This window comes from Periplaneta americana, chromosome 7 (assembly GCF_040183065.1).
Source record: "Periplaneta americana isolate PAMFEO1 chromosome 7, P.americana_PAMFEO1_priV1, whole genome shotgun sequence".
Classification (NCBI taxonomy): Eukaryota; Metazoa; Arthropoda; class Insecta; order Blattodea; family Blattidae; genus Periplaneta; species Periplaneta americana.
This window is the reverse complement of record NC_091123.1, coordinates 84,982,098-85,009,181: the sequence shown is the minus strand read 5'-3', so window position 1 is coordinate 85,009,181 and position 27,084 is coordinate 84,982,098. Positions and strand designations below refer to the sequence as shown.

The 27,084-nt window shown below is 33.9% G+C and overlaps 1 protein-coding gene across 2 annotated transcripts in view; it reads left to right on the top strand.

The window, feature by feature from the left end:
* Window positions 1-2,731: 2,731 nt before the first annotated feature.
* aurB (aurora B) overlaps window positions 2,732-27,084 on the top strand; it is a 37,415-nt gene continuing 13,062 nt past the window's right edge. The window contains exons 1-5 of one of the 2 annotated variants that reach the window (XM_069830975.1): window positions 2,732-2,852; window positions 5,507-5,644; window positions 11,080-11,271; window positions 23,694-23,828; window positions 23,960-24,118. In XM_069830975.1, coding sequence (XP_069687076.1) covers window positions 5,511-5,644; window positions 11,080-11,271; window positions 23,694-23,828; window positions 23,960-24,118 — 620 coding nt within the window. In that variant the 5' untranslated portion in view covers window positions 2,732-2,852; window positions 5,507-5,510. Of the gene's footprint in view, window positions 2,975-5,506; window positions 5,645-11,079; window positions 11,272-23,693; window positions 23,829-23,959; window positions 24,119-27,084 lie in introns of both variants that reach the window. The other variant, XM_069830974.1, reaches the window with a different exon arrangement.

Here is a 27,084-nt window from a genome sequence, read left to right as displayed (position 1 = left end):
CAACACGATCAGTTCTATAAATACTGTAACCAGGAACTGTAAACTTCTCTGGGTGAATAAGATGAGTATCAGTAATACACGCTACAGCTACATTGCGTTGAGAGAGAAATTCTAAGAAAGCTCCTCGCTTAGCTTTGATTCCATTTGCGTTTCAGTTTAAAATAATCAGTTCAGAGAAAGTTTTATTGACATTAATGTTCATTATTGAGAAGGCCTGTGACAAGTTGGAGGAGGAAAGTTTTAATCACAGGTAGATGTGGTTTCAGGGAAGTTATCACTAATTGAATTAAGTTTCCAATAACATCTGTAGCAGGAGAGGTATCTTGAATTGAAGCTATTGGTAACATTTGTTTAAATAGGTACTGAGTGTGGCCAAGAAGGTGTAGATGGCGAGGCATAAGGAGAATTTGCTGTAAGATTAGGAAAATTTTGCAAATTTAAGGTTGGCGGTGATGTTGAGAGGTTTTGCTGTGGAGGATTTGAATCAGACCTTTTCTTTAAGCCAAGATAATAACTACAACCCTTAAAACTTGCTGAATGTGCTCCTCCACAGTTTATACATGTTGGTTCGGCTTCTCTAGGTTTAGTGCATTCAGAAAAGTGATGATTTTGAGGACACTTCACACAGCATGGTGTGAGATGGCAAAAGTTTTTAGTGTGACCATAACGCTGACATTTTATGCACTGAGGAGTGTTTCGGGGTTTTCGGCGATATTCTACTCTAATGAGAGCATATTGAATTTGTTTATATCAAAAATCTTCTTACCCTGTTCATTGTTGTCCAATTCCACTGCGCAGAGCGGCATAGGTTGTCTGTCTCTATAGAAAAACCGGGTAACTTTAATAACAGACAGGTTGAGGGATTTAAGCTCCAAGATAACATCATTATCTGTTAGAGAATGAGGAACATTGCGTAAAACGACTTCCAGTCTCTTGGTATCTGGATTACGAAAAGTATGATAAGGGAACTGTGATTCTTCTAAGAATTTTGTAAACAACGAAAGTCAGCAGCAGTAGTAGTATTAATTTTTAAGACTTTGTTCTGTTGTTGTGTTGAATACTCATTGGAAACAATGGAATCTATGTCGCATATTATCTGCTGGTAATTATTTACTGCGTGAAGAAATATTGGTGGTACTCTGATTTTGGGAGTAGGCCTAGTGGAGGTTGATTCTTGTGTTGATGCTGGCGTCACATTATCAGTTTCATCATCCATCTCCTCGAGAGGGGAGAACTTGTTGTGGACGGTAGTTAGATCGACTACATATTTAGAATTTATTTTAGAAGCTGAAATTGTTTGTTTTTTTATTTGGTGTGAAAAAACTTTCATCAGAATTAGAAGAATTATTTTCAGTTATTTCTTCATATTGTCGTTTTGTGACTAATTTTGAAGGCTGTATCATGGAACGTGATGTAGAAGAGTTAACTGGAGGGCCTTGATTTGGGAAGGATACTTGGCCTTCGTCTTGTTGATGTGATTGCATATTGAAGGCGTTCTTTTATTTTATGATAAAATCAAAACACTATCTGTTTCAGATAACCAAATTGCTCATATTTAACTTATATAATATTATATTATTTGAGTAAAGCAAATGTTCCTAATATTTCCACACTTTCTTCAGCTGTCAATAATACAAATATAGTTTAAATTCACTTACGAACTTTGCTGGATGTAGTTATAAGCACTTAATTAATAATATCACCATTGAACACAAACTTACTAGTTTCATGACCCACTCTATCTCTCCAAGAGTATAAATCTTGAGAAAATACTTAAGCTTTATTCTTACTATACTTTATTTTATTTCAAGGAGTGCAGTTCGGTGGTTCCTTTGAACACCCACTTACAGATTTATGACTTCCTACATAATCACCTCTGACAATTCCATCCTGTCCCCTGTCCCAACATTGCACAGTTGCCACAATCCTGGTGACCCTCGACGGCATTCTTGGAATTCGGAAAAGAGGCGGCAACTCTGCCTCCACGTGGATTTGACGGGAGTCTGTCAATTCTTCTGAACGAGGGTTGTGATTGGTTACTGACAGAAGAAGACAAGATTTCCGTCACAGTAAGGAAGACATTTATTTATGACAACCGATTAGTAGGGGGGCAGTAGAAGGTCTGTCGCCAAAGTCCTTTCTATGAATCTGCACTCCATGAAAAAAAATACAGTATACCCATTGTCTAATATTTATTTTCTCTGATTGTAACACAGAGTCTGATGGTGTATTGCACGCCCCACTGTTATTCATATTAACGTAGTTATGAACAAATAAAGCGAAAAATCACAAAAATAAAACACTCAATTAAATAAGCAGCTATTATTTAACGTTTTCAACACAAAAAAAAAACTCAAACGCAAAACACTTTATATCATTAATTATTAAATTTTCTCTAATAGAAAGCAATTTCTACACTTCGTTTATCGCGCGTTGTCACAACAATCTCGTTGTTCGTTCGCTGTTTACGCACCTATGGCTTGTTACTGAAAGATGGCTCTGTCATCGCCCTCGCTTGATTGAATGTTGTGTACTTTAAAACAAATATATTATGATGATTAATGTTTTAATATTTGTAATCAAAACTTCTTCATATAATTAATATTTTTGATTCAACATTTTGGAAGCACGTACTCAAATCTTATGAAGGGAAAGCAGAAGAAGGTATGCTTCTGTGTTCGTTATGTTGGCTTCCCTTACCTATTAAGTGAAAATTTGATACACACTGTTGGCGGTTTTGAGTGACATATTTGAATTTCTAACGTTATTTAAAAGGCTGGTTTCTCAGTACCATATTGTTAATTTGTTAAAAAAAAAAATAGTATATTAGTGTTAGTGAGGGGCGTGTGTATGTGAGTCTTACTTAAAAGACTAATTTAGGACCCTAATTTAAGTCTTACTGTAAATAACGAAGAAACTTACCAGTACGCTAGTGTTTTTTGTTTTGTGTAATTTCATCTTAGAGGAACTTAATGTGCGTATTTAATACTTGGTGTTATTATTCTTGATATTTAAGGGAGAAAAATTAGTGTACGGTTGCTTCACTAGGGTACCGAAATTTTTCTTATAAATAGCATATGGTATTTGTATAGTTTTATTCATATTTGTTTGCGGTTGTCGAATGCTCATCACTACGCTTACAAAAACGCACTTTTTAGTTCCAGCAATTTATTTGATATGCACAAGGTTAGGTTGGTGTAGAGGGGAAGGAAGAAAACCGTAAACTGTCTAAAATTATGTAGGCCTACACATATCTACTATTGGAAAATGTTAGGTTACTTCGGCTTCCTACATCTCAGATATTTAAATGTAACAAGTAGCCCCACTCTCAGTGAGTAGATTAGGTAGGGTTCGATGAAATAAATAAGTTCCACTGTCGGTAGACCTAATAAAGTAGGATTTAATGAGATAGATTGGTGACGTGTATCACCACTGTCAGCGATAAGGTTGTGTAGAGTAGATTAGTGACAAGTGCTTCGCACGAAAATATGATACAGGTGAACGTTAATCCCAGTATTATTTCTTCTTTTGGATACATTTCAGAACACGAATACTTTCCTTTTCCTCTTTCTCCAAAATTCCAACCTCGTGTCTTCGTTAGCATGATGATGCGCACTCGACAAACATACAAGTCTGCTCTTTTTAATATTTTAAGTGAATTGTTGGCAGTGAAGTATCCTTACACAGAAATTTTCCCCCTTATACTGTCACACACCTTGCATATACGAATCTGTGACAGATTAGGTTTGGTTAGTTCAGGATTTTGTTATGCCTTGCATATATGATCGACTGCTTCTAAAAAAAACCGTTATAAATTAAACGATTTTCACCTCCGAAATCACTGGAACTACCTCAGCGCTAGTTTCACCAACCATTTTTTACGAAATGAGATGAGGCTAGCAAATTAATTCAGTTTACAAGCGTATTCATTTCATCACTTGACCTATTACAAAAATATGCAACACAGAGCAAGCAGATTATTTCAATAGACCTATTACAAGCCTAAAAAATTCATAGGCTATGTTGAGCTATATAAAAATATACAATGCATAGAAAACAGATTACCAATTCAATTTACAAGCATAAACACAGATTAATTCGATTTATGGCATATAGGCTACAATTCATCAGTTGTGGTACCGTATACAGAAATATTCAATAAGTACATATCAAGAAGATTAATTCAATTTACAAGCATAATCAGTTAAGCTAATGCAAAATTAATAATTAGGCCTGTACAATAAATAGCCTAGCAAGTAACCTAGATTAATTTAATTTACAAACTTGAATAGGCTAATTGGTCATTTGTGTAGAAGATAGAGTACTTACGTAGAAATGTGGTAATAATTGTTGTGAACCTAAATTTCTCTTGACTCTTGAAGCTTTAAGGTCATTAAGCAGTGCATTGAAGAATAGTGAATTCCTTTATTATTCTTTTTTTTTTTAACAGCTTAGAGTCCATTCCTGTGGAGTAATGTTTAGCATATCTGACCGTGAAACGAGCGGGCCTGGGTTCAAATTCTGGTTTGGACAAGTTATCGGGTTGAGGTTTTTTTCCGGGGGTTTCTCTCAACCCAGTAAGAGCAAATGCTAGGTAACTTTCGACACTGGACTCATTTCGCTGGGATTTATTACTTTCATTTCACTCAATGCTAGATAACTTAACTAAGACCTATCACAGTTGATAAAGTGTCGTAAAATAAACAAGTTAAAAATAAAGAATTTAGACTGTGGATGGAGTTCTGATTTGTGTCTTGTATTAAAATATGAATGTTTTGATTAGTACTAAAGGTACCTTGATTTTTAATATAAAACATCATCAGGTAAAGAATATATAGGCCTACTCACAAAGGAAGGTCAAGATTTCTAAATTTTGGAAACTTTTTTTACATGATGTTCTTTTATACACAACTGCCATTATCCTTATGCTTTCTTTTGTAAAACAAATATATGTTTAGTTTTTCAGATGAATTGCCTCAAAATATTAATCCATATCTCATTACAGAATGAAAGTATGCGAAGTATGAAAGGATGTTTATGTAGCCAATATAAGATAACTGGATCTTTATGCATATTAGGCAGAGCTCAATTTAGCCTATTGTGTGTGTTTTTCTGTTCAAATGATTATCCAACTCTAAACCAAAAAACTTTGTGCTTATAGATTCTTTGAGATAATTCCATTTAATCTCACATTAGGGTTAGAAATTTATTTTTTCAGTCGTTGACTTTACTACTTTATATATTTTGTTAGGTGCTAACCTTTACATAATAAGTTGTGTGATGTATGAACGTTTTCGTTGAGCATGTCAACATCATCAGATACACTCTGTCATTTTACAATATCAATACTCTCAGTATTATCTACATAATCTACACATACAATACATGTTTACTATCATATGAGGAGAAAACCTATTAAAAATTATATGAATTAGTTTTATAATGTTCAATTGTGGATACCCCAACATTAGGCTATATGGGCTAAAGGAAATGCTTTATTTTACAGAGCTATGTCACTTGAAAGTGATTGTGATCAAGCTGATGAATCATTGGTTCCACCAGATTGTCCTCCACAGTATAGAGATTATGTAAGAAATCTAAATAAACGTATGATCGAACATATTACTGCCAGGAATGGAAAACCGTAAGTCATTATTGTTATCATTCTTAGCATGAAAGGGGGAAGGCAGAGTTTTAGAAGGTTGAAAATATATATATATATATTTTTTTTTTTTTTTCTTTTTTACTAAAGTAGGCCTAATATTTTGATTAAATGAAACACTTTTTGCACAACAATATTATTAAGTTTATTACATTTATGGCAGAGATAATGATAAATATATTGCGAATTTGGTATTTGTTTTTTTTTTTACTGTCATCAGATGTGGGGAGTGATGACTAGAGATGAGAATTTATGCACTATCAGACTATGAAATATTGTATTGTATTGTATTGTGTTTATTAACATTCCATGGTATTCATATATTGCTTTACAGCTAGAATATGGAACAAGGCAAAAAACTTAATACTATTATAAAGTCTTAATTTATAGTCACAGTCTAGATGAAATATATACAGATGAGATTTACAATATTGTATACTAGTACAACACAAAGTTTTAGTATCAATTTTATGAAGTGTTATTGAATGTCATGAATTCACCTACAGAATAGAAGGTGTGAGAAATTAGGTACTTCTTTAATTTGGCCCTAAATAATCTTATGTTTTGAGTTTCATTTTTTATATCGATAGGGAGGCTATAAAAAATTTTTACTGCCATATAACACACTTGTTTTTGATAGCATGATAGACTTGCCGATGGAGTATGAAAGTCATTCTTTTGACGTGTATTCATGCTATGAACTGTTGAATTAGTTACAAAGTTTTCACGATTACATAGGGTGAGCTCACCAGTAGTTGACCAGCTAAGGAACATTCGTTTCTTAAATCTTCATTTTGTTTGTAAATAAAGTCACAAGGAAAAAATTTCTACAGTAAAAGAATAATGAAATATTGACCAAAGCTATGGTGCTATTCAATATTTGTTTGAAGCAATGTAACATGATGAAATTTATTTTTAAACTAGCGGCTTACAAAAATACCAGTAGTTGACCGCAATGTGTCAGTAAATGATCAGTTTTCGACCAGTAGTTGACCACTACTAAAACAAATTAGATATAGCTATTTTAACAAAGAAGACACACTTATATTCTATTACATAAAATGCACTTACATTTTAATCAAGATTTTAACCTGTAAAACTGAAAATATGAATCCTATAAGTGTGTCTTTTTATAGTTTTCCTGCATTCAGAAAAAATACACTGCACTGTATCCTAAGATATAGTATCAGTATCTTCTTGTGCCAGCCACTTGTTGAGCAAATACATCAAAATCTTCTTCCTCTTTTTTTTTACCAATTTTCCCACAAAGTTTTCCTCATTGTATATTTCACAATGCCCCTCGATCCGTATTTCACATGGTTCTCATCACCACTGCTTTGGTTGTTGCTATCTTCCTCAGAAATGCCCAAAGGCATGTCATCAGAGTCCGATGATGAAGTCTGGAATTCTATTTCTAACTCAGAGCTACTTAACTGAGAGGTTTTTGGTTTTTTTTTAAGGATTTTTGCTATTAGACCTTTCTTGATTAATTCCGTTTCTTTTCTCTTGTGTTTTCCTCGCATTGTGTTTTCTTTCTTCCTTCTGTATTTCTTTCTTTATGACGTGCCCTTTTTAAACCCCACTAACTAATTTCTTTATTTTTGTTAATATTTAAATTCTAACGATCTTGTAGAAGGTTACTCGCAATATCATATGCTGCATTTCCTCAGTCTGTATTTCTTTTCCATTTTGCTGTGCTTCTTCAACAAGTCAATATGTTAGAATTATTGGGTTGTATGTATCTTTTCTATAATTTTAACCAATTGTAGGAGAGTTCAGATGCCACGTCATCTCCAGTTCATTTTTCATTTGCTGCAACAGTTCTGAATTCTTCAGTGCATCCAGCTTTCATAGCCGATTCCAAATACAACTGATATTTCACATTAAACTTTGCTGGTTTTTAGGTTCACAGTTCCATTTCCACCAACACACACAAACTCAAGACTAATACATCGAGAATAATGCACTGCGTTTGCATAAAATGGAAAGATGGCGCATTTAAGGAAACCATTTTGGAGTGTCTGTTTCATCTAACATTCTTTCTAGTGATTGACCAAAATTTGATTTTTATACTTCACATCGCTAATATTCATGTGGCAAATCCTCAACTGCATTTTTCCGTCCAGTTTTTAAGAGCTCAAATACAGAAATATCAGCAGGTTGTAGAATGTATGTAGCATTTATAAGCAAGGCAAACAGAAGAATTTTATTTTCTGCACACAATTTGGCAATTACAGTGACCATCAATTTAGGATGAGGCATTCTATCCTTCATCTTATTTTTTATTTATTTTAGTAGGTTATTTTACGACGCTTTATCAACATCTTAGGTTATTTAGCACCTGAATGAGATGGAGGTGATAATGCCGGTGAAATGAGTCTGGGGTCCAGCACCGAAAGTTACCCAGCATTTGCTCAGGTTGGTTTGAGGGAAAACCTCGGAAAAAATCTAAACCAGGTAACTTGCCCTGACCGGGAATCGAACCCTGGCTACCTGGTTTCGCGACCAGATGCCTAACTGTTACTCCACAGATGTGGACTTCAGCTTATTAGTCAGGATGGAATGTAGTATTCCATATTTTCTTGCAATTTGCGAATTGGAATAGAGTCATTTGAGCATCCTTAACTACATTATTTTAGGATTACTTTATATATCTGAAGAAATTGTTTCCATTTTTTTAACCTAGCCATAAGAAATAGTTGTAAACATTTGAAACACAGGTTACATACAATCTACATAGTTTACATAAAAAGTGAGGAGCACATTTGCAAGTGATGGACAACTACTGGATATGACTTTATTTTAAACTGGTCCAGTAGTTGACCGGTCTGGTCAACTACTGGTGCTTGATAAAAATTAAGAACTAGTAAACGACCACTCCTATTAATTACTCATAAGAACTATAAAAACTGAAAATGTGTGTATACATAGTTCCTATAGCTTATGTAGAAGGCAAAATATGCATTCATTCAATATAATATAATTATATTTCAGAGCTGTGTTCAGATTTCTGTACACCTGCTACAAACTTCCCTAATAGCAAGCACCAGCTGAAGTCATACTGCAAACACAAGCTTTGTTTCCCAAATTTCCTGCTTTTTGTAACACCATAATTTCGTATTATACTGTTATCAAATGAAACAAAGAGATGTTAAAGATTACATATAACTGAAGAAATATTTTGCAGTTTTACCAGAATGCTTATTTTTAATTGAAACATTCCCATGTGGTCAACTACTGGGCCCTGGTCAACTACTGGTGAGGTCACCCTACGAGGAAGTTTATTAATGAAAAGATATACTGACAAGCCATGGGCATTATTTGTAATTTTTTAAAAATAGTCCTATACGATTCCCTAGATTTGGCATCTACCATTATTCTAATTCCTCTTTTTTGTAATAGAAATATACTGTTACTATCCGTGGAATTTCCCCAGAATATTATTCCAAAACTCATTATCGAGTGGAAGTATGCAAAGTATATTGTTTTTAAGGTATTGATATTTACTATCTTTTGCATAGATCTAATAGCAAAGCAAGCTGAATTTAGTTTGGGGGTAATTTCTTTAATGTGATTTTTCCAGTTTAACACATTATCGATTTTAAAGCCAAGAAATTTGGTTGTTGTTGTTTCTAATAGGGATCTATTGTTAATTATTGCGCTAGAAATTTGCGAGGTTGAATTTGCACAGGATTTAAATTGAATTATGTTAGTTTTGTTACAATTTAATACCAATTTATTGACTGAGAACCAGTCACATATTTTGAAGAGAATTTCCTCTGTTGAAGATTGGAATGTGTTGGAGTTATTGGCTGTAATTAGCTACTGTACTTGTGTCTTCTGCAAATAATATGGGATGACCTACATCTTTTATTAGGGGGACAAAATCACTTATAAACACTAGGAAAAGTAGGGGACCTAATATTGATCCTTGAGGAATTCCATTATTAATAGTTCCCCATGTCGATGCAGATTTCATAGTTGTATTGATTTCAACTTTCTGTTTCCTATCTATGAGATATGAGTGAAACCATTGGTGTGCAAAATCTTTAATTCCATAATAATCTAATTTATCTAGCAGCATTTTATGATTTATACAGTGAAATGCTCTGGATAAATCACAGAAAATCCCTCCAACTTGTAATTTTTTATTAACTGCCTCCAAAATTTTGTCAGTTAAACTAAATGTTGCATTTTCTGTGCCTTTATTTTTCCTAAATCCAAATTGTTCTGGGACTAAAATGTTGTATGCACGAACAAGCGAAAAATACATTAAAATATGAACTTCCATTTTTGTTCCAAATGTTATTTCACTTCACTTTTTTTTTTTTACACAGTTAACAACCTAACAACATTTCTAAATTGGTTTCTGCGAGGTTCCTATGCGTGTATGTCAATATGTTTTTGTAGATAGAGAATGACTTCTCTACATCACAAGAAGGTATGGGTTTAAACTTGAATGGACATATTTGTGGCAATGTCAGGTCAAATTCTTCATTCAAGTTTTCACCACAATTTTCACTGAAAAAAAAGAATCAAAGAAAGTACCTTATTATGTGGACAAAAAATCATTCCATATCTAAATGGCTCAAATGTAAACCCGCAGTTTTGTTCATACACCCTCCTGGTATGATGCCCTTGATATGTAAATTTTGGTTGGTAATCCATTATTGTCAGAAATTTTGTTATTTTTTATAGCTTACATACATTTATATTAAACCTTAATGTACCGGTATTGCTCTCTTGAATAGATGACTGTATCTCTTTCTTCTTTCCATTATTTAACACTCTTACCTAATTGGTCATGCAGGCATGTTAAGTTTTTCTTAATTTTTTATAGGTTGTTTTTTTTATATTCATTTTGATTTTTAGGCAGTTCTGGTAATTCTGTATAATGTATGACTATCATTTACTGTTGTTGCATATGTAGGCCTATAGCTAAAGTTCCTGTTTATTTTATCTTACCTTGTTACATACGAATATGTTATACATTTTTCTTTAGAAGGTTTTATATTTTCTGTTAAGTTTCTGGTTAGTTTATTTATTTGAGAATAAATAGGTTGGGAGTGAATCAAATTGATCAATCCACATTTTATATTATTTCACAAATAATAATTTTATTTAGGTGTTTATTATTATTATTATTATTATCATCATCATCATCATCATCATGTTATAATAAATTGAAGCTGATAGATCTCTGGAGGTGAAACTGATGAATGCAGTGTATGATAGACACTACTCACATACAATTACATTTTATGCTATAGTGTACTAACCTAAATGAATAAATTTGTCCAATGTTAAAAAAATGTGAGGAACAGATAAGTAGAAGTTTTCAGATATTGATTACAGAGGATATCTGTGGATGTGAAATTTGTGCTGAAAATAAATTTATTCATGGTATTCCTTTTCAGTTATAAATGGAGTTTGAAAGACTTTGAAATAGGTTGTCCTCTTGGCAGAGGCAAATTTGGACGGGTATATTTAGCAAGAGAGAAACACACACGCTTAATAGTAGCCATAAAAGTAGTGTTTAAATCAGAACTGGTGAAGAGCCGCGTGGAACATCAAGTAATGAGAGAAATTGAAATACAGACTCATCTGAAGTAAGTATTTGTGTAATACGATATTTGAAGGTAATTTGGTAAAATTTCACTCAACATTTGTTTAGTCATTATGGTGCTGTTTAAGATTTTGCACTTTGTCACTTGGTACTACACCTTGCTAGACTAGGATATAGCTTGGAAAGAGTTTTGAGATGAATGTGCAAGGGACATAGAGCATGTGAGGTTTCTTACTGATTAACTAATTGCATCATTCTGTAACAGGTATAACGAATGTTCAGTTCTTGAGAGAGTTGTTGCTTATTAGCTATACAGGTTTATATAGAGTTTTATGCAATTTTGAAAAAAGTTCAGCGTCTGGAAAGTAATCATGGATCTGGATCCCAAAAGAGGAAAGGTGCAAGTTTTACATAGATAGGCAAGGGAAATAATATGTAAAGTATTGGACTACTATGAATAATCGGTGAAAGATACCTAGAGAAGAATAAAGAAGTGCATATAGTATTTATGGATTTAGAAAAGGCGTTTGATAGAGTGGATTGGAACAAACTGATGGACATTCTGAAGAAAATAGGTGTGGACTGGAAGACAGGAGGCTGTTTAGTAATCTTTATTTGAAACAAGTCAAAGTCAGAATAGGAGAAGAAATGTTTGAAGAAAGTGAAATAGGGAGAGGAGTATGACAACGATGCCCTTTATCACCTACCCTGTTCAACATCTACTTGGAGAATTTGGTGAAGAACTGTTTTTAGAACATGGAGGAGGCGACAGTAGGAGGAAGAAGAATAAAGTGCATAAAATTTGCTGATGATATGGCATTGTTAACTGAAGAGGTTTTGTTAACTAGAGCTAAATGACAGCTGTGAACAGTATGGGATGAAAATAAATGCAAAGAAGACGAAGACCATGATTGTCAGAAGAAAAATAAAGAAAATAGACTTGCAAATACGAAATGAGACAGTAGAGCAAGTGAACGGCTTCAAATAGTAACATGAGCTGCTGCCAGGAAGTGAAAAGGAGGCAATGACAAAGGATGCTTTTAATAGAAAAAGGAGCATCTTCTGCGGACCTCTGGGGAAAGTATTAAGGAAGAGAGTAGTGAAGTGTTTTGTGTGGCATCGTATGGGGTAGAAACATGGGCATTATGACGAAGTGAAGAGAAACGACTAGAAGCATTTGAAATGTGGATATGGAGAAGAATGGAGTGTATGAAATGGACAGACAGAATAAGAAATGAAGCTGTGTTGGAAAGAGTGGGTGAAGAAAGAATGATGCTGAAACTGATCAGGAAGAGAAAAAGGAATTGGTTGGATCACTGACTGAGAAGAAAAGGCCTACTTAAGGATGCACTGGTGAATTTATTTATTTATTTTATTTTATTTATTTATTTAATAATAACATATACATAAAAACGTTACATTAAAATACCCCGAAATACCCCGAATGGGAGAAGAGTTTGAGGCAAAAGAAGATATCAGATGATAGTCGACATTAAGATATATGGCTCATATGTAGAGACTAAGAGGAAGGCAGAAAATTGGAAAGATTGGGGAAAACTGGGTTTACAGTGAAAGACCTGCCCTGGGGTAGAACATTTATGTATATATGTTTACATTTTGTAAGTATGTACCAGAAGATGCCAAGAAAAGCAGAAGAAAGGTGCAACATTGCCACATCTCAGGAAAAGACTGCAGTCGCATGCAATGTCAGTCTTTGCAATCACTGATCGTAATGTGGGGAAATATATGGGGATAAGGCTTAAAAATATGTTGTTGTTGTTATCTAATGCCGGGCTTTGGCAACGAAGCCATTAGCGTTCTTGCTCTCCAATATTTCTCTGTGGTGGATCCATCAGTTAGAACTTCACAGGTTTGTAGATGATCTTCAGTCATTTGTTCTTCTTTGTTGCATAGAGGGCAATTTGGATTTGTGTAAATTCCTATTTTATTCAAGTGTTTGGCCAAATAATCGTGTTCTGTAAGCAGTCTGAATTTCGCTACTGCAGATTTACGTGGGATTTCTGGAATAATTTCTGTTTTTTTTATTAAAATGCTCCATTTTTTATCTTTGGCTTTGGTACATAGTGCTTGGCTTTGCTTGATTTTATATTTATTTTTAATTAGTCTTTTGATGGATGTAAAAGGTAGGCTTGTATTTGTATTCTGAATTAAATTGGATCCTTTTTTGGCAAGAAAGTCAGCAGTTTCATTTCCAGCAATTCCGCAATGTGCAGGTATCCATTGCAATTGAATTCTTTTCTGTAGTTTTTGAAGTTGTTGGATCATTTTGTGACATTCTTTAATTTGGATTGACATCATTTTATATGAATTTATTGCATATAATGCTGCTTTAGAATCAGAGAGAATGGCAGCATTTTGAAATTTATCTATTCTGTATAGTAGGTGTTGGAGTGAGATATGAATAGCCATTATTTCCGCATCAAAATTAGGCTTAAAAATATTACCCCGTATATTATAATATCAACACGGGATTATGCATTTGCATGTCTGTGACCCAAAATGCAAGTTCAGATGTTGGTTTACTTTCTTTTTGCCACTTCGACCACTGTTTATAATATTATTTACATCAATTTTTTTTAAGTATTCTGATTTTGGAAAATTTGGAATACTTGTTCAGTGATTTTCCTTTTATCATCTTACAATTATAAAATAATTTGCATTGAATCAGATGTTCCAGAATAAAATTTATATTTAATATCCTTGTTGTTTTATCATGCAGCCATAATGAAACCTCAAGATCATTTAGCAACTTTGATTTCAGTTGTTTTTCATGAAAAATGTCTGGAAAGAAGTTTTGAAAAATGTTTAAACACTTGTCAATAATATGCAGAAAGTCAATAGTAGGTGCACAGAGTCCAGTGCTGATGTCATAAACGTTACTATAAGTTTTATTTAATACTAGCTGTACCCGTGCGCTCCGCTGCACTTATTAGAAATAAATATAAAGTGGTCAATTCCACTGTGACGGGTGTTACTTTCAGAAAGAGATTCTTCGAAATTTAATTGGAATACAATAATTAATAAAATATTTTTACTAGTCCTTTTATACTCCATTGAATCTCCACTTCTTGCTTGTCAGACACAACTAATTATTTTTTTTTGTAACCATTATTTGTCAGGTGATATAAGTGAAATAAACAATGTGACGGGTGTAACATGAAAAAGACATGCATAAATTAATGATACAGTTTAACTGATAACTCTGTGAAGTTCACAGTTTAAATTAATTGTATTACCTATTTTCAGTGAGAGGAAAGTTCAAGGAATCGAGTGATATAATGGATGTAATTAAAATATTAAGCCCTACACTTACAATTTAATTAACCTTATGTGACGAGTGTTACTTAATAATGTGACAGGTGTTACTTGTCTGAAGAAATTTCACATTGGTTTTTTTTTTTTTTTTTTTTTTTTTTTTGTTCAACTCATAGAACATACATTTTCTGTAGTTCACTACATAGACTTAAGAGTACTGGTAGCCTAATATCAATGGTAGACATATGTTTTCAAAGTGTGCAATTTTTTTTAAGTTAACTTTCACTTAGTAAAATACAAATATGATGTTTACAGCTTCAAAATTGTACTTCTGACGCTCTAAAGTAAATTAATACAAATATTTAATAGAAACAATAAAAAAATACAGCCATAAAATCAAAATAGTGTGGCTAGAAGTACAGATTCGCTTTTGATATTAAACTGTTGTTCCTAACATAAATTTACTTTTTAGTATATATGCTCACTTCAACAAATGCTAAATATAAATTTATATTTCTCACAATGGAATTTAATAAATTTTACTAAAACTGTAATTACAAAACAAAATACAACAACTTAAGCAGCATCATACTCAGAGCTGTCTCAATTTTTGCTATTTGGACAGCTTTTCCTAGTGACTGGAATTTCGTTTCACTGAAAACACTAGTGTTTATTAATGCAGCTTTTCTTGCTCTTTAGTTTTAAACTTTCAGTTTTGTTTTCTTACTGTGAGCAGTAAATTCTTTTCTTGATAGCTTCTTTGTTCTCCTAAGCTTGTCCCTCTCTTTCTCCTTCTGCAAATAGTCTTCATATCTGTGTTGTTTGGGTAAAGGGAGATGTCATAAAATGAGCTTGGTGATAAGTAAAATTTAAACTTGGAACTCTTACTGAAAATACTTTTCTACACAAAACACAACAACTGCTAGTATTCTTTTCATTTTTGCACACTAACTTGTATAATTTAACTTGTGTGTTCATCTGGGGAACAAAATTCCATCTGCACAAAAAATTACTTATTCCCCTTTACTCGAACACCACAGAATTTTATCTTTATTTAATTTTCTTTGCCTAGGGCATTCAGGTTGCCTCTCAGCTGCTGATTTCCCCATTCTGCAATTAAATATATACGGTATCCAGCTATCTCAAAACGTTAAAATAAATAATTGCATGGTTAACATGCAGCTTCGTGTATCCTAAAAATGCAGCAGCTCAATCTACATTTATTTTTAGGTTATGCTAGTGGTTAATATCTTCAGTAATTCATTCCTTGTTAAGTAAGTAAGAAATAATGTTATAGAATAGAAAAGTACTATGATTAACTAAAATAGAACATAAGTACATTTACGTTTGTAGCCTATAATTTTTATGTAAATCAGAACTTTCGACCAAACATTCAGCTTAATGTAAATTTTGTGGGAAATCTTTCAGACAAGTAAGATTTTGGAGGAAACAGGTATTGATGACTGTTGATAACTTAAATTTCAGATTTAGCAACATTTGAAACCTATTTAATAATGTGTTGAGGGAACTACCTGCAATAAATCAAAATACAGAATTCCTGTGTTCTCCGTGCTCTAATTGCTTGTACTTGTACCTGAACGCGAATAGTTTCCATCACAAAGCGCAGCGGATGGGCATACTTAACACACTGACCCATAGAGCGTCTCTACATCGGACCCGGAGCAATTAGACACTGAATTTCAACGCCTGAAGCTCACCCTCCAGCAGAATGGATATTTGGCTAAAGACATCACGGCCTCTTTGAATAGAGCAAGACACAAGAAGCAGCAGCCCATCACGGACTCACTAGAAGCGGAAAAACCAGCCACAGCCTGTCTACCATTCACAGGGAAGTTGTCGGGAAAGATAAGCAGACTGCTCCACAAGCATGGAATAAAAACAATCCACAAACCTCCGCCAAAAATCAGGAACAAGGTCAGATCAGTAAAAGACGATCTAGGCCTCAGAGTACCAGGGATCTACCGCATCCCGTGTGAATGTGATGCGGCTTACATTGGACAGACTGACGCACAATAGCGACGCGTCTTTCGGAACATCAAAGAAGCATCAGATTAATGCAGCCCGAAAAATCCGGATTGGCTGAACATTGCATTGAGAAAAGCCATAGGGCTAATTTCAATAACACCGAGGTCCTGGTAAAGTGTGCGGGCTATTGGGATAGAAGAGTAAAAGAAACCCTGGCCATAGCGGCGGAACGCGGTAACCTGAACCGGGACTCGGGTCTCCAACTAAGCGCTGCATGGGCACCGGCTATTAAATTTCTCACCGCCCGGATGACGGGCCGTCATCAGCGGAGGACACATGAGAACTCGTCCGCCGAGCCCACTGTGAGACCCCAAGGTCATTCAGCCGAAAAGCACAAAGCAAGACGACAAGTCGGCAGCGTTCTCGCCGCAGTCCGCACTAATAACAGCCAATTGGCGCACAGCTCCTCGGCTGACTCCTTCTGGCACTATAAATTAAGGAGCTAGGTACCCTCAGATATCATTTAACCCTGAAGATGAGGAAGATGAACATCCTCGAAACGTCGGTGGATCACCAACTTATGACCTGGCTGGAAGCCCGAGAAAATTTCGAATAAAAACACTTATTTTAAAAATAGCAAATTTTTAAACTCACTGACATTCATAAAAGTAAATTGACACTGATTTTAAAGTCTTCTCTTTCTGTTAATAGAATTACAACAGAGAACAGCCTTGTTTATTAATTTTACGTTATGGTTTGGCAACAAACTGCCAAAGTAAATTCGACAGATCAAAAGTACACACTAAAAATATTCACTTCGGATGTATGTAAAACAAAGATGAATTAAATAAATCAAACTTTTCTGTTAATTTCTGAAAATATGAACTTTCCTGAAGAAAATGATATAAAGAACATATACTGAACATGAAATTTAATTTTTAACTTCAATGTCCAACCTATCGTGGAATTGACCAAGTAATTACATAATTAAAATAGAACATTGGGTTCAGGGAACATTTATGTTTGATAGAAGAATAAATGGTTTAATATGTCACTTAATTTAAATTGTATTTAAATAATTAAAATGCTATCATTTTGGTCCAGAGACCACTCATTTGATGCAAATATAATTCGTTTAACATTTTTTTTAAATTAGTCTTGAATGCATCCTTTAATAAATAAGTTTATTTTATTCAAGCCTTAACACCTGTGGTCATGTCGCGTGTTTAGAATGTGTGAGTATATCAGCAGGCCGTTTTTACTCTTGTTGAGTTCCTGTTTCTATTGTGTGTTGTAGATGGCTTGTGTTAATGTAACTGATTATAGACTTTGATTAATGTTTTTGGTATTGGTAATTGAGGCGGTGATGAATAATGGAATGTATCTTTCCAATCCTGCATTTGCCTTTATGACTAAGGGAAATCATGAAAAACCTCAGTCAGATTAGTCTGCCACGGGGTTTGAACCCAGGACTCCCGAATGCGTGTCTCAAATGCTACCGCCTGAGCCAACTCGCTGGGTTGTATATCATTGTTTATGCAAATAAAAAATAAATATTATTTTAAGAAACACAGAAAACGAATATGAGCGCAGGAACGCCATTTCATGACACCTTTTAAAATAACTCCGCTCCAGTGAGCTCTATGGTAAAATGAGTGTATAAAATTTGAGTATTTTATGTGGATCAAATAAAGTTGCAATAATAAAGTTATACAATATTTCGACAGAATATCAAGTTTTCTGTGCGTACAGATTTCTTTTCATCTTACCTCAGTCCTCTTGTAGCATTACATCCATCTAGAGAAACTACAAATTTCAAATAGTGAAGGTTAATTAGCTTCTGAGATTACCTCATACAAACACACAAAATATTCTCGGTAGCCTATATTAATATTGATAAACGTCAAGGCCGCCTTAAATAGACGGAGTCATTTGTTTTGATATCATTGTAGCCATTGTTGTCGTTTCTGCAATAACTCCTATGTCACATATCGATTTTCAGATTTTTGCTGTATTAAATAACTTAAATAGTGATGCAGCAAATAATACAATCTACTATATATAACTTAATTATATTTCTTTCTTTCGAAAATGTAAAAATTCACGATCTCCTATGCACTACTACCATAGAATGAATAAATTTGTTTTTCTTCCTACTAAAAAATTTAATATTTTGCACATAGAAGTTACGGAATAACGACACTATAATCTGAGGCAGCAGTGGAAATGTATTGTTATTTTAAAACTCTTGTATATCCTTAAATATCAGTTCTATCAAAATTTTGCCTGGGATAAAACTTATCGGAAATCATTTTTAAAGAAACTTTTGTTATGTAACATTTTTCACAAAAATCAATAAGAAGCGAGATATTTCGGTTTATTTAATTCAGGCCCCCTTATAACCCCCCTTTTAAATAAAGTATTTTGAATGCCATATAGCCTAAAATCTAAGTTACAACGACTTAATTTATGTTTTTTTTTTTCATCGAAATCTGTTCAGCCATTATCGCGTGAAAAGATAACAAACATCCAGACAGACAGACATACATACATACATACATACATACATACATACATACATACATACATACATACATACATACATACAAAAATTTCAAAAAAGCGATTTTCGGTTTCAGGATGATTAATTATACATGTTAACATCAATTATTTTTGGAAAAGCGAAAATTACCAGAAAAATTTCGCTTACAGATTTATTATAGTGTAGATAAACAGCTGTTCTCGCATCTCTTTGTTTAGTCTGTTCAGTTAGGGAGTCTACATGTAGTATATCCATATTGCTTCTTACATTTATTTCCTAAGTATCCAGCAAAATATATGACAGAACATTGTTCAGGTACATCTTTTTCATCTGTAGTTGTCTCTTGCATTCTTAGCAAAATAGTGCCATTACATGTATTTGAGTTGAGGGCATCATCAGACACATCAGATTACAGAGATAGTTCAGTAGACAGTATACTATCAATTTGGACAGTTATTTTAATTGACTTCAATGTTCCCAGTCAGTGGAGCACTATCGCTTATTGGCAAAGTGTTATCTTTATCAGTTTCACAAATTCATACTTCAGCAGGTTTCATTAAAGAATTTATAACATTGGTTCTGAAAAGACATCTTGATTTAATCTGTTAGTCAACAAGAATTCACACCCATTTTCCTGCTCTTTAGAAAACTGTATAGGCCTAATGGCATTGTTTGCACTGATCTAGTAAAGTAGGAAGGAGTGCTTACTTTTCCATTCTTTAAGTCGATTTTATGCAAAACTGTGAGCACTTTGCTAGACTGTTCTGAAATTTATTTCACTATGGGTGAACTTACATAGTCTATAAGAATTGGCTGAAAACTGAATTTTGCTGTTGAGGATGTGAAACAAGTTGTTCATAAATTTTATGAAATTGGCTGTTTTTTCTGTTATATTACTTTGCAGTTCATCAGTTTCAATACATCCTTTTATTGCTGAAGCAACTGAATTATTATAATGTTTTATTGTCATATTTACATTAATCTTCTGGAAAGTATCTGGTTACAAATAACTGTCAGTTTCATTAACGTTCGTCTCTATCTGATATGCTCTCCTTATGCCCTGAACAGTAGCGGACGGTGGGTTTGAAAGTTGGGGAGGCCAAGACGTGAATGATGAGAATATAAAAATATAATGACTGTGACGTACCTCATTACCAAGCGCAGAAGTTATAGGTTTTAAGAAATTAAAATTAGATTTTCCAATTTATGGTTTAGGATTTTAAATCTTATGTTTAGGAATTTATATGATTTTACGGGAAAAAAAAAAAAAAAAGTAAACAACATACTATTAATATATTACAACGGCTTGGTAAAGATTTCCTCTCTTTAGGACACTGCAAGTCCTAACCTACGAATTAGGTCTTTTTAGGTCATATTGAATTTAAGACTGTTACGCTTTGCTACATTAAACGAATAAGAAAAGCAATATTTCGAGAGTAACGAGATAGCAACAAAATTGATTCGAACCTAAGAATCCGGGGCTTGCTCCTTACTATTACATAGCCTAATTTTATAGCAAATTAACTTGACGATCCTCTTTCTTTGCAAACCTATCAAATAGGTCACAACATACTGAATAACTGCTACTAGAAGAAGCTAGAGACAAATCTGCATTTGTTTCTAAACTCTCGATATATTTAAAATACTGTATAAGTAAATACATCTCGTAACACAAAAGAATAAAATAATAACACCCGCAAACAAGAGAAAATCTAACAACATAAAATGAAAACTTTTACGCAGGGTGAGAAAACTAACAACACGTGACTCAATTTTCTAAAACCAGGAAGAGAGAAAGAGAGAGAGCTTCCCAATACAGCCGAAACCAGCCGTGACTATAAGCAGTACAGTTGTCAGCGGTGGGTAGGACGTCTCCAAATCTGCTCCCCTCGCGCGTTCTATCAAGTTTAAACAATTTTCTAATCAGCTATCTTATTGGTTGAACTGCTGTTGTCATGGTTACCGGGGAGTAGCGTCATGTAGCGGACTCCTCTCTCCCGCTCTCGCATAGACACAGCAGGCTGCAAGATGTCGACTATACAGGTTACAGCGCTATCTGTTATTTTTCAGTACGAATTATTTGTACTACCTATCTACAGTAAAGCGAGCGGGCAACACCAACTGGATGTGGTCGACTTTACGTAACTTACATCTTAGTCGTAGTGAATAGAAAAATTAATATAAAAGGAAGAATTGTTTGTCATTTGCTTTAACTTGTCTGTGATCTTAATTCAGCTGGAATTATTATTGTCATATTGTGTTCTGGTAAAATATTAGGGGAGGCACGGCCTCCCTTGCCTCCCCTGAAAATCCGCCGCTGGCCCTGAAATGTTATGACTTTGCCATTTGGATTGAAATTCCCATTTAGCTAATCATTATGAAACTTTCAAATAAATGAGAGAATATCGTAAATGGCATAGATTTTTTTTCCTCTTTAACATAAAAAAGGGTTCTGGGGTAACATTTAAATCTTTCAGAGTACCTCGATTGCTAGACCCTTGGTCACTGACAATTATTTTTGATTCCAAATTTGCTTGTTGTAATAGTACTATTAGTTCTCGTAAAAGAATACCGGTACACAAATTTTCATGTTTCACCCTTATGTGATAAGAAGTACGAAATAGGAAACTTCCAGTTGGAGTAAATTCCTCCAATCATAAATACCAGGGCATAATTTGTAGCTATATGTTTCCTTCCCAAAGGACCCTGATCTTCTAAACCTTCTACTAGATCCAGATCTTTGGAATATTTCAAATGCCTCATTATTGACATTTCAACAAATGACATAATACATGCTCCTCTTGATAGGTTTGCGTGGGTAAACTCTCTTTGTAGGTTTAAAAAAAAATTGTGATTGAAACATGGCTGGAATTTCGATTAACTTTTCCCATCTAGTAATTGTAGAAACTCCAGGGAACACAATGCCTATTTTCTTTCAAAACTGGGCTGCTGGAGACTTGTAGAAGAGCATCAAAGAAAGTTTCTTTGAAATGCTTTCTTTTGGCAGCTTTTGGTTTTGAATTGTATTCTGGTTTAATATGGTATTTTAGAGCATTTAAAAAACACTGTCAGCAAAAAAATTGTAGGAAGTATCTATATCACTAAAGATGGAAGATGTAACTTTGTACAGATCCAGAAACAAAATTTGGGCTACCTGAATTTTATGCACAATATGTTATAACTGGGAAATTCAGATGGCCCAAATTTAGTTTGTGTGAAAAATAAAATGATATTCGTGAAAGGTACCAGACATTGATTTTTTAATAGCTGAAAATGCCATTTTTACGATTTTTTTTTTTAAACTTTTGTCAACTTCTGGGCATCTTATCTCATGTCTGGTTAGCTGTATTAGGACAGTTTTTTTCCTGTAATACACGTATACTGTATATATAGATTCTATTGCATTAAAAATAAAAACTAGACTTCATGTTCGCACATGGAAAATAAATTGTCTAAAATTCAATATTTTCATAAAATTTTGGAAAAGTTCTTGCCTATTTTATGATGTGTTTAATAAGCAGTGTTAGGAACAAGTTTCTTCTTCTTCTTCTTCTTCTTCTTCTTCTTCTTCTTCTTCTTCTTCTTCTTCTTCTTCCAGTAATGAACAGTAACACTCAGTGATAAAATGTTTAAAAATAAATGCAATGATTGATGACTCAGTTGTCATTAAAAAATATTTATTAGTAAAAAAAATATTGGTTTTAGAAGTTTGGACAGCTTTGGTTCCTAAACTAATTGCAATTAATGCTTTTCTTGCGAGGTTTACAAGTTCTGTACTGTGAACTAACTGAAAAAAAAAAAAAAAAAAAAAAAAAGATGAGCCAATTTAGTGGTGTTTATGCAACACCCTTTGGTTAAGTTGACATGAAGTGACCCCTGTAATTTATTTATTTTTGTCACTTGGTACGTGCCTTTCTAAATTATTGGTATGGAAGAATAATAATAAAAAAAGTTATGTCTACTTTCATTTCTCTAGAAGCAGCAGCAGCAGTTTTTTTGACAATCGCCATCCAAAGACACATTGTCAAACTTCTGCAATTACTTCCAAGAGAATAAGCAAAAAGTCATAAAAATTGACCGAGTTCATGAAATGAACTAAGAAACAATTGCACAAAAGTTTCAAGTAAAAATTCAATAGGTGGGTGTCATGACCTGGATGATTTGGCTTGGAATGACCCCCCCATAATAGCATTGCACTAGCTGTATCGCAACATTTAATGATAGAACCATGACTTGAAAGTTCAAGTTTTTTGTAGCAGTATTAAAATCATTAATGGCTTAATCAACAACTATCAACTATGGAAATACAAAAAGTAACAAATGGAAATCCCATTGTTAGCCCGACAGAGTGGTTTTTTCTACCTCAAATATTATATTTATTTATTATTTAAATTTAATATACAGAATATAATTACAACAAATAGAAATAAAATAATATAATCAATATAAAAAAGATACAGTAATATTAACAAAATTTGAGGACTGAATGAGCAGCACTCGTGTTTGGCTGCAGTTCAGATATAGGTCTATAAGAGAATGTACAAAATAAAATAAAATAGGAACTAAAATTAAAATTACAGCTACAGTGATGCTTTGAAGTTAGAAGTGACTTTTGAATGACCTTATACATTTTGTAATTTGAGATTGAATATTTTTTTCAGGCATCCTCATATCTTGTGTTTGAGAACATACTTCTTTGATGAAACACGAATATTCTTGGTATTGGATTATGCTGAAGGGGGAGAGCTTTACAAACATTTGAAGAATGCACCAAAGCAGTGTTTCTCTGAAAGAAAGTATGTGTGTATTACAGTTCCTTAGCATACTTTTTTGTCATTCACAACATTTATATTAATAGTTAAATTACTTAAATTTTATTTATATGGAGGTTTTTCATACACCCGCTGATAATTTTTTTTTCTTCCAGAGCAGCAAAATATGTATATCAAGTTGCAGATGCTCTCCATTATTGTCATTTGAATAAGGTTATTCACCGAGATATAAAACCAGAAAATATCCTGCTTACAGCAACAGGTGATATCATTCTTAGCGATTTTGGTTGGTCTGTACATGCCCCTTCAGCAAGGTAAGCAATTGACTATTAAAACATTCTCCATGAGACTACTCTAAAGGTACATCTACACAGTTCAACTTTTCTTTCAACTTTACGCATTCAAGCAATGCATGCAAGATTTATATTTAATATTAATATATGTAGTGAAAATGTTCAGAACGGCACACCATATGGACATTAAATCTTCATGTATCTTAATTGAACACGTGTTTTAACCCTGATTCTTACAATATTCTTTCTAGATTGCATGTGTACACGCATAGAAAATTGAACTGTGTAGGTGCAGCATTAGAGACAAAGGCATGAGCATGGGTCTGCTGGCAGTGCCTGACACTTGTTAAACAAAAATTGGGTTATTTTATTTCTATTAGTTTGGGAATATTGCTAAAATACACTTGCACACCCATACACATTCCATAAAAATATATTGTTTACAACAATGAGCAACACAGAACAAATAATTGTTGCTTCATAAGGCAGGAATAAAATTAATTTTGGTGCAGTTTGGCATATTTGCTAGGATTGACTGCTTAAATTACATTATACAAGGTGGGTCATGAGACCTGACATTTTTATCATACAATAAGTTGGTAACAATATTTAGGCGAGTTATTACACACATGCATTACATACGTCATTGTTGCAAAAATGGAGCAATAGATTGCTAATTACCATTATTTTGTAGTGGAAATATTAAAAAAAAATGGTGACTTAGTTGTCATTACTCATTACACAACTCGACATTTTATTGTTCCACGTCATGGCGGCATTCCTAGAAGAAACAATATAAAGTTATGGATACACAACTTAAAATCAACTGCTTTTGCAGAGAATAAATCACGAAGTCCTGTATATGCCATGAGAACACCATTAAACATAGAAAGAGTGAGGCAGGCAATAGTAAGAAGTCCTCGTTGCTCAACCAGCAAACATGCTGCTGCTTAAAGTTCATCTTATATCTGTTTGAGAAGAATTCTATGTAAACATTAAAATTTTTATCTCTTAGAAAATAGTAGTGGTTCAAGAGTTAAATGACTGTGATAAAGCAAATCGTATGACATTCTGTGAAAACTTTAACATTTTTACTGATGAAATGGTCTTGATGATGAGTGCTGAAGCACATTTTCGTTTAAATGGCACAGTGAACAAACAAAATTTTCGTCATTGGTCTGACTCAAATCCATAGCAGCTTCATATGCGTCCTCTTCATACTCCACGTGTAACTATCTGGTGTGACATTGTCAGTTTTGGAATTGTAGATTCTTATTTCTTTGAAGAGAATGACAAAACTGTGACAGTGACTTCTGATCGGTACATAGAGATGTTAGGAGACTTCCTTACTCCAGAGCTACATTATCATGGAATCAATCTCAACAGCATATGGTTTCAGCAAGATTGAGCTACAGCCTACACTGCCATGTCGTCCATTACAATGCTTGAAATGTTTCCAAACCATGTGATTTCCACAGAAGAAAACATTCCATGGCCCACACGTTCTCCCAATCTATCAGTATGTGCCTACTTTTTTTCTGGGTTACCGTGTGTCTCAATTGTACATTAGGAAACCAAAGGACATTGATGGACTGAAGGAGACTATACAAAAAGAAATCACAGCCATACCACACAACATGGTGCAATCAGTAATGCAGAATCTGCGTGACAGACTGCAGCAGTGTATCATAAATGTGAGCACAGTATTTTAACGGTGTCTCTATTCCATCATGCTGCTGTATATTAAGCAAGAAATGACTGCCTCCATAGATATTAATAATGATGATTTCCAGTGACCTTGGATCTTGGTAGTTACGCCAGTTTCCTTTGTGCCTCCCAATATAGGTTTGTTATATGTTGTGCACTTTGTCTTCACTTAGGGTGCTGCACTGAAGTAGGTGTTCTGCATTCATTACAGCATCTGTGTTGCATAACATACAGATGTCCATGCCGAATATTTTCATTCTGTTCAAATTGTGTGCCAGGCAGTCATGACATGTTAGAATCACAAATTTAGCTAGCTATAGCATCCTTGGGGATTTAAGAATGCACAGGTTTTCCTTCAATATTTATATTGATCTTTTTTTTTTTTTTTTTTTCTTGGTATGTTGTTGATGTGCATAATATATTAAGTTCTGTTTTGATTTTTTGTGTTACTGTGTGTGTGTTGGCTTTGATGGTTTGTGTTGTAGCAATATTTTCGTTCCCTTTTTTTGCTACATGGTCAGCCCATATTTCCCACTAATCTAATGTGTGAAGGGATCCATTGCAGTATGATGTGTTTTTGTTGCCTTCTGAGCAGTGATAGCAGTTTCCTACTTTCTGCTATTGATGGGACTCTAGGTGCAGTATTTGATGCTATTGCTTCTAGAGCTGCTTTGGAATTTACCAGGATGACTGTTTTGCTGAAGTTTTGGATTCTGGTCATTAAATTTAGTAATGCTACTTCTATAGCTTTACATTCACCTTTGAAGGCTGATATATTTCACTTATTAGTATGTAGTGTGCGAATTCTTTGCAGTAAATTTCCACTCTAGCATTCCCTTTAGTCTCTAGTCTTGAACCAACAGTATACACTCTCCACCAATCTGGTTCAGGATACTTCTCAGTTATTATTGCTAATGTTGTTGTTGAGAATAAGGTTCTTAGGAAAATATTTGGGGCTAAGAGAGATAAAGTTACAGGAGAATGGAGAAAGTTACACAACGCAGAACTGCACGCATTGTATTCTTCACCTGACATAATTAGGAACATTAAACCAGGTGTTTGAGATAGGCGGGGCATGTAGCATGTATGGGCGAATCCAGAAATGGATATAGAGTGTTAGTTGGTAGACCAGAGGGGAAAAAACCTTTGGGGAGGCCAAGAGTAGGTAGGAGAATAATATTAAAATGGATTTGAGGGAGGTGGGATATGATGATAGAGATTGGATTAATCTTGCACAGGATAGGAATCAATGGTGGGCTTATGTGAGGGCGGCAATGAAC